This window comes from Morus notabilis, unplaced genomic scaffold (genome assembly GCF_000414095.1).
Source record: "Morus notabilis unplaced genomic scaffold, ASM41409v2 Scaffold115, whole genome shotgun sequence".
Lineage (NCBI taxonomy): Eukaryota > Viridiplantae > Streptophyta > Magnoliopsida > Rosales > Moraceae > Morus > Morus notabilis.
In genome coordinates, this window is record NW_010361020.1 from 1534313 (window position 1) to 1543933 (window position 9621).

Here is a 9621-nt window from a genome sequence, read left to right on the forward strand (position 1 = left end):
AAGACTTAACGACTATACTATTGTAATGACCAAGAAAATCCTAGAATTAATTAATGTAAATTTATTTATTTAAGTCAAGAATTTTTCTTAAGAATATACTGTCATATATAGTGACTGTAGGATTTACGGAATTAATAGCAGTATTCCTAAATTGTGTAGTAAGTTTTATGATTAGTTCATATTTTAAGAACAAGTAAATTTAGTTGATAAATATTTACTACAATTAAGGTGAAAGAATTCTCCGTGCATATACAGTTTGAGAATCCTAATATGAGGAATCTCTTAGTGCAGTATAATGTTAACAGCATATAGAGAAACGCTCTGACATTTAAAGAGAAAACCCTTAATTCCCAAATAGATAAGAGGGAATTAAAGGGGTAGTATTTCAATAAAGAAATTCAGATGCAATATGAGTTCAGAAGTTGACAAAGTCGAGAACTGAAATTTCCTATCGACTAGGTAAATTTCCAAAAGTCAGTATGAAGTAATAGGCATAGCTATGAGAATAGAACATCAATGGGTGATTGCCAAGTGTCCACTAAACCTTGCTTATGTAAGCAAGATGACATCAAGTAAGTAATTAGAAATTTAAGTTAGGTAAGATACTATTACCGACTTTCAGACTGCAATAAGTAAGGATGTGCAAAATGTTATGTTAAACCCACAAGTGGGCCAACTCATGAATCTTAAGGTTAAGAAGTGAGAAAGAATTGAAAAACATCAATTCTAGAGTTTTAGAAATAATCAGAACGAAGAACGGATGAAAAATGGGTCCGGAAGGCCAAATCGCGTAAATTGGGGTTTCGACTGATTTAAGTAGACCGAGTCCAAATTTATTGACCAAGAGTTGACCGAAACGTCGCCCTCAAAAAGTTAGTCAAGAATGGTCAAAGTTGACTAAGTTACCAACTGTCTGAAAAACGCTGATAAAACGCACACTGGACAGGAAATTAAGCTGAACCAAAATAGAATAATTATTAAATGATCAATGGTTGAGATTAAAAGCAACAAAAGATTCAATGGAGGAGATTTTGACATGTAGAAAGAGGGATGAAGGGCAGCCAGCCAACTTAATGAGGAAGCAAGAGATATTTGTTGTAAATTTTGCAAAAAAGTCCTTGGAAAAGTCAAATTTTGCATTGTTTGTTTTCTTACTTTTTGATGGTCGGTTCAATGATGAAAAAATACATGTAAATGGTCACTTTCATGTGGAAAAGAAACCAGAGAGCCCAGCCAAGAGAAATAGAGAGGAAAAACGTGTGGACCTAAGGAGAACGGGCCGGGCCGGCCCCTTCTTGCATTTCTACATTTTGATGATATTTTTATTAAATTAGTAATGAAAGACACGGTCGATGAAAATTTCAAACATCTCAATTAAAATGTAACACAAATCTTTTAACTCTTCAATTTTTAGTCCCTTGAATTTAATAAAAAAATTAGTTTTTTGTATAGACACCCTTTCAACTTTACAAGTTTGCAAATTGTTTCTTTAACTTTTAATCTTGGCAATTTACTGCCTAAATTTTAAAATTTATTGCAATGTTGGTCAAATTGAAAACAATGTTGAAAATTCAGACTGTTTCTTCCACATAAATGTTTAACGATGCTAATTTTACTCTTTTGTATCGAATTGATCCCCACATAGACATTATGAGTGAAGTTTTTTTTTGAAAGGGATTAGCCATTTTAGGGGAAAGTTGGGGTTTACCAATTTGTGTATGGACACTAATTTGATGCAAAAATATTAGAATTAGTCTAATTAAATGTTCACATTGAATAAACCGTGTAAACTTTTAACTTCGTTTTCAATTTGATTAACATTACAATGAATTTTAAAGTTTAAAGGGTAAATTGTCGAGATTAAAAGTTAAGAGACCAATTTGACAAAGGCATAAAGTTGAGGGGGGTGTTTGTACAAAAAAGCTTAAATTTTTTTATAATAAATTTAGTAAAATATGACACATTACAACAATTTTATAAAGTCAGAAAGTTGATTATTAAAATTAAAAAATTTAGAGGACAATTTATTAAACCATGGTATGTTCGGGGTAATTGTTATAACCCACATAATCGGAAAAGAATCATCCGAAACTAACAATTCGGGGTAATTGTTATAACCCACATAATCGGAAAAGAATCATCCGAAACTAACAAAAATATTATCCTGTTTGACATTTAAAAAAAAAAAAACTTAGCCAAGAAAATTAAAACCTTTTCCAAAGGAGGGAGGTAATGGTTGTCTCTAATTTGTTTAATCAAGGTGGGGAATCCGGTTCCACCCATGCCATTCACCAAAAATCACAATCAACACTGTCTAAGATAAGGGTTATTAAACAGTCCAAAGACTATGTTTGGTAGTAATTCTTAGAGTCTAAAATTAATTTTTTAGCTATTCATAACTGAAATTTATGTCTAGTAAAAACCATAAAAAATAATTCTTAAAGAATTTTTGTAGAATTTACAGTCAAAATTAAAAATAGTTCAAAGACAACTTTGACTTTTAGATTGTGCGATAATCACTTTAAGTACAATTAATAAAATTTTTATAATACCCATAATACCTCTAAAATCAATACTTATATAATTAATGTTTACCAAACACTCAACTGCTTTTTATAATAACTATTTTTTTTCAACACAATTAATAGTAATTTTTTTTTAAAATCTATAGCACATCTACCGATCAAGTTCAATGAACCCATAAAGGCTTAGTTTGATATTGCTTTTCCCTCTTAAAATCAGTTTCTGCTTGTAGAAGAAACTGAGTTTAGTGTTTGGTAAATCTCTTAAAAAGTGCTTTTTGAAGAATTTTTTAAAAATCTACAGTCAAAATCAGAAGCAGCCTAAAAACAACTTTAGCTTTTAGATTGTGCGGGAATCAGCATAGTACAATTAATGAAACTTTCATAATATCCATAATACCCCTAATAAAATTTAAAATTTACAATCTTTCCAATCTAAAATTCAGACTTGTAATATAATATAATATAATATAATACTAATATTGTAACAAATAATATCATAATTATATTAATAACTATAATATTATTATTTTATCATATAATATGATATTATAATAATATTATAATTATTTTAATAATATGATATTATAATTATAATATGATATTATAATTATAATATGATATTATAATTATTATTTTATAATAATATCTTAATGAAGGAAAACAGTAAACCAACAGTGGAGCTTCAAAGACGTCTAATTCTTTTGATGTTAACCGTTAAGAAATACGTTATTATTTTATTGATGAATTTTCACCGTTCACACGTGTTTTTTTTTATTTTTACGTGACTTTATGCAGATCTGATAGACAGAAAACTTAACTTACCAGTATATTGGCATACTGAAGAAAGTCCTCTCTTCATATATAATAGAAGTAAAAACTTTTTCTTTCGTTCGTAATATTGGAAAGTATTATACTTTTCAATGTTGTACTGTCATGGCTAATGGTTACATTAACATGGTTATAATGTTTTTACGAGTTCAAGTCGAGAATTTGAGTTAAAATATATGATATTGTAATTATATATATTATATTATAGTATAATATAATATAATCGTAATTTTTAATTATTTACAGTAATTCAACATCATAATTTATCAAATGTTATTATACTAATTTTAGAACTAATATAATTATTATAATTATAGTTTATCAAACACTTAATTATTTTTTATAACAGTTATTTCTTCTAAAAATAATTTTTCTAAAATCTAACTAAGCCAAATTCCGCAAAAGTGGTCCCAAATAGCAAACACTCATTTTTTCTTGGATACTTTTCTTAAGTTCCAATCAAACCTTAAAAAGAAGAACTCCTTTCTTGTTTAACGTTTTCAACGTTCCCAGCCTCAAACACACGCACTTTCTTCTTTTCTTCCATCGCCGCCGTTGAGAGATGGCTTTCGCCGAGTATCGGCCGTTGGATGAGAAATCCCTGGTGGAGTACATAAAGACCGTCCCTTCTCTCTCCTCGAAGCTCGGCGACAACATCGACGGCTTGACCATTAAGGAAGTCGGAGATGGCAACCTCAATTTCGTCTACATCGTCATCGGCTCCTCTGGCTCTTTCGTCATCAAGCAGGTAATTTTTTTTTTTTTTCGTTTTTTGGTAATCTTACTTCTAAGTGTTATTGCCTTTGATCAATTCTTTTTTTAATTTTTAATTTTTAATTTTTTGGGTATTCCAAGTTGATTGGTTAGTATTGATTGATAGCACAGAAATTTGGTAATAAATGTGTATATAGTTTCATTTATGCTATTCTAAGTTGATTTATTGATGTTTTGATGTGGTGTTGAACAATTTTTGCATTTTGGTAATTTGTGGTTGGATTTCATTAGAAAGGGAAAGGGTTTAGTTAAGTAAAGTAGATGTGGGGTTATAGTAAATTGATGATCGGTTGCCTCTTATTAGAGCTAATTAATTAGTTTTAAACTAATACACTGGTTAATTCATTCCAGCAAACTTATGTAGATGAAATGTTATGTTGAGCTGATTAGAGTGTAGGAATGAGTATTTGTCAAAAGTATTTTTACCTGGTTTCTGTTGGGAATTAAAATCTCTAATTCCTACTAATCGAGATCGTTAACAAACGAGAAGAGGGACAACATAGACGGTACACAAGATTTATAATGGTTTACTCTCAATGCGACTGCTAGTCTATATTTAGCCCGCAAGAGAACATCACTATAGTTGGATAAAGAACTACAAAGTACAATCACTAAAAAAATGCCTCTCTCTACAAGGCGAGAATTACACTACGCATAACTGAACGGTTTCCTTCCATGTTATTGTGAATTTGAGTATGTTACATGGTCTCCTTCCGTGTATCTTACGAATTTATGTGTTTTTGTGACTGCGAAGGCTCTACCGTACATACGCTGTATTGGTGAGTCGTGGCCAATGACAAAGGAGCGAGCATACTTTGAAGCAGTAGCACTAAAAGAGCATGGCCGTTGGTGCCCTGATAATGTGCCAGAAGTTTATCATTTTGATCGTACTATGTCTTTAATTGGCATGCGCTATTTGGAGCCCCCACACATAATCCTAAGGAAAGGGTTGATTGCGGGGGTTGAGTACCCGTTACTTGCGGAACACATATCGGAATACATGGCAAAGACTCTTTTCCACACATCCCTCCTTTATCGTTCCACCACTGAGCACAAAAGTGCTGGTATTTACTTGGAACTTAATTATTCCTATCTCTACTTGTTTTGAAGTTTAACCAATTTAATTTATAGTCTCTTTAACACTGATTTGTGATGAGAATGGTCGTGGCTCTTTTCTTGAATTTTGTGTAGATAGGCCTTGATCTGTACATTATGAGAAAACTTGATTATCTGATATAATGCCATCTAGTCATTTTCCTTAATAAGAGCTTATTATTTTTTTTAACAGGCTTTTGTTTTGATGATTAACAACAATATATGGCTTGCTCATTGCTTGTATCTTTTATTGGAGCTTAAACGACTTGAATTGATCCTTAAGATATTCGAATTGTGGTATATTTAGCTCTTGAGGGCCTGGCATATGCTGATAGGCATTGTAATTTTTGCAGTTGCTGAATTCTGCGGGAACGTGGAGTTATGCAGACTCACTGAGCAGGTTGTTTTTTCTGACCCTTACAAAGTCTCTCAATATAATCGGTGGACTTCCCCTCATCTCGATCATGATGCTGACGCTGTTCGAAATGATAATGCTCTGAAGGCTGAAATTGCTGAGTTAAAATCCAAGTAAGCATTTTAATCTTAGTAGCAGAATTTTTTTTCCAATTTTCATTTTTTTAATTGCCAAAATAGATTAGAATTGCCTTTGCTGTAGGTTCATTGAGAGAACCCAAGCTCTAATTCACGGTGATCTTCACACTGGTTCTGTCATGGTTACTCTTGAATCAACTCAAGTTATAGATCCAGAATTTGCATTTTATGGACCAATGGGTTTTGATGTTGGTGCGTTTCTGGGAAACCTGATTTTGGCTTACTTTTCGCAAGATGGACATGCTGATGGCAAAAATGATCGCAAAGTATGTCTCATATATAATTGGTCTCTTATTCATTATCTTCACGTTTTTCTAGCTCTCCCTGACATAGCATTATTTATGCTGTGTATTCATCCTTTTTATTTCTTGCGTCACTAATGAATTTTTATTTCCTTCAGCAAAATATCACTCATCTGTCATCTTTTTCTGTTTTGCTCATTATTTATTACCTGACTTGAGCTGCATTTCTCCTTTAGTTTTCGTGAAAGAAACTGCAATAGTTATGTGCTGCTTGAGACTTGAAAAAATAACCTTGTTATTCATTTTTTAAACCTTGTTTCTGAGTTGGCCTGGTACTCTGTCGTCAAGTGTGCTTCTTTTTCATGCATCTTGAGATTTTGTGCGCTTCTTAGTGGTGGTTTTTTTTTCATTGAAGAAGATTAGAAACAACATTGAGTAGCCAATGGGAAGGACTTGATCATTAAAAACGAGACAATAAATTTGAAATGCCTTGAACCAGGAGGAATCACTTCAACGCCTTGATAATTATGCTAGGAAGAGTTTTAGGCTGTGTTTGGAGTTGTTTTTGTTTTTGTTTTTCACATTTTTCGAGAAAGAAAAAATGAAAACGGGAGAGAAACGGCGTTTGGCACAATTAAAGACAAAAAACGGAAATGAAAACGATTTTTTGGTTTAGTGTAAAATGAGAGAGAAATGAAAAACGACTTTTAGTTGTTTTTCATTTTTTGTTTCCGTTTTCTCTTCTCTCGAGTAAAGAGAGAGAGACATGGATTTTTTTATACTGAAAACAATCTCTTGATAAAACTACTAAACGCATTTTCAAAAATGATTTCTGTCTGAGATTGAAAACGTTTTCATTTCCATTTTCATACAAAAAAACAAAATCATTTTGGTTCCAAACGAACCCTAAAATGTTTTATGTTTGAGCTGGGAGATGTCTTGTTACATCTCTCAACTGTTCCTTTATTGTTATCAGAGAGAACTTTTGAACATTTTTATTACATGGAATCCAGAGCCAATTGTGACTTTTCTCCCGCTCCTTCTGGAATCAGGAAGGCGTAGTTTACATCCTTTCTCCAAAAGATCCTTTACGTTTTAAATTCTTATTGCCTGCCTATTTTTTGATAAACAATCTAAAATGACTCTCTGCTACAGAAATACAAGGAATGGATTTTGAGGACAATTGAAGACACTTGGAATCTTTTTCACAAAAAATTCATAGCTCTCTGGGACAAGCACAAGGATGGTTCCGGTGAGGCATATCTTCCCGCAATTTATAACAACCCTGAGCTGCAACACCTTGTTCAGAAGAAATATTTTGAGGATTTGTTCCACGACACACTTGGATTTGGTGCTGCCAAAATGATAAGGTGAGACGAGACATTACAAATTCATGTCTTCTCCTTTCATCACGTTTCTGCATACTACGTGTCAATGGTTTCTAAATTCATGTCTTTGGAGGAATCGAATCGCGTCTTGTTATTCTTTTTTGGTATTTCAATATTCTGGCTCGATTTGGTTCTATCTTAATGTGCTTTCAATTAATTTTAATTGACAGGAGAATTGTTGGTGTGGCACATGTCGAGGATTTCGAGTCAATTACTGATGATACCAAGCGAGCCAGTTGTGAGCGTCGAGCTCTTGAACTGGCGAAGCTGCTTCTCAAACAAAGGCGAAAGTTTCATGACATTGGTGAAATCGTTGCAGCCATAAGGCAAATTCAGTAATAGTTAGTTTCTGATTGAATAATGGTTGATAACTGGCTTGATACATATATATATATATATATATATATATGTATTTTCCGAGTGATCAGGACAAAAATTTGTTGCTTTGGTGTGCTGCCGAATATATATGATGATATTAAATAATAATATGGGCTCTCGGTGTGTATTAGTAAGGGCTGCCATTTGTGAATGCTTGATGAATGTTCTGTTGATTAATCATGGTTGTTATCATCATGACATCGAGTGGATTTCACCTAGTGATATATGGAAATTCAACGTTGCATAAAATCAAAAACAGATGAAATTGAGAACTTTCTGGTGTCTTAATATTTAAAATAGTCCTAAATAAATTCTAAAAGATAAATATATGGAAATTCAACGTTGCATAAAATAATTAAAAAAAAAAAACAGATAAAATTGAGAATTTTCTGATGTCTTAATATTTAAAATAGTCCCAAATAAATTCTAAAAGATAATTATAACTTTAATGTGAAATATTAAAATAAACTGAACGTTAATCCTATGCTCATCACATATTCCAAAAGCAATTATTTTGGTTTTCAATTCACATCACTTCATATATGAAAATAAATGTTGAAAATCTGTACTCTTTCTCGAGAGATCATTCCTCTAAAACTTAAATCCAGAAGTCAGATATTAGGAATTAAAACACACAAATGATCTATTGGTATTCAATTCACATTACTTCATATATGGAAAAACGTTGAAATATCTGCGCTCTTTCTTGAGAGATTTCATTCCTAGCAAACCAGAAGACAGAAATAAGATATCAGGAATTAAAACACACAAATGATCTATGTCTAAGGGAATGAAAGAAACAAAAAACTAAGGGCATGTTCGGTATAGTTTAAATAAACTGTTTTTTTTAAAAAAAAAAATTTAAACAAAAAAAAAAAGAAAATAAAACACTATTAGAAAGAGTGATATTATATGAGTTTATTCAACGCTCTTTTATTTTATTTTATTTTTTAAAACAAAATAAGTTAAAAGGTTTTACGATATCAACAAACCATAAATAATCTTTTAACTTACAAAACAAAGCATAAATTAATTACTTGTATGTGTTTCTTCGCAACCATGTTAGATGCTTACAGTGCTTCCCAATCGCCTCAAGTGCAAGGGTTCCAATGAATTGAGAATGACTCAAATGTATAAAGCGTATGTTAGCGAGCTTTGGAGCATAGAACATGTAGAAAATTAGACCAATAACCCCATAGAAGAGACAAAATTATAACGAAGTTTAAACTCGAATTTTTTAAAGAGAAGAAAAAAAAAAAGAAAGAAAAAGAAATCAGTCTATTTATCTCTCTTATCTGGCAAGAAAGTTTAGATTTTTCTTTGAGACAAAAAAATTTAGATCATGCCACTGTTTCTTGCTATTGCAATGATAGTCAAGTGGGCACTTGAGGATGCAAGTGGCAACGGACCATAACAGCTTATCCGATAATATACAAACGTTTTTTTTTTTTTTTTTTTTTTTTTTTTTCCCTTTTTGGCGGGACCCATGCACCTTTTCCGATCGAAAGGCAAAAGCCTTAACCATACTCAACCGAAAATTGCACATTAATCAGGCGCCATTAATGCATGCTCGAGTTTTGACATGATCATCAATTAAGAACAGAACTGAAACAACGATGATATAACTAGATAATTAATCAGTACTAAACCAGATTTCTGCTTCTGGTATTATTAGTAGTGTTATTAATTTGTATCAAATTGCATTTTAATTCAACGTGCATGGCTTGATCTGCTACCCGCCAACCCAATAGCTGCATTAATATTGAAAGAAAAATTGTTTATTATTCATTAATACAGCATTTTATATATATAAGCATTTCATTATGCTGTAGCAGCTCC

General features: G+C 31.8%; 1 protein-coding gene across 1 annotated transcript; it reads left to right on the forward strand.

Annotated features, from left to right (window-relative positions):
* The first annotated feature begins 3815 nt into the window (after positions 1–3815).
* Positions 3816–7916, forward strand: LOC21409663 (methylthioribose kinase). Its single transcript, XM_010097992.2, has 6 exons — positions 3816–4101; positions 4882–5191; positions 5576–5750; positions 5839–6040; positions 7172–7386; positions 7575–7916. The coding sequence occupies exons 1-6, from the start codon at positions 3916–3918 to the stop codon at positions 7741–7743; spliced, it is 1257 nt and encodes a 418-aa protein (XP_010096294.1). The 5' UTR covers positions 3816–3915; the 3' UTR covers positions 7744–7916.
* The last annotated feature ends 1705 nt before the right edge of the window (positions 7917–9621 follow it).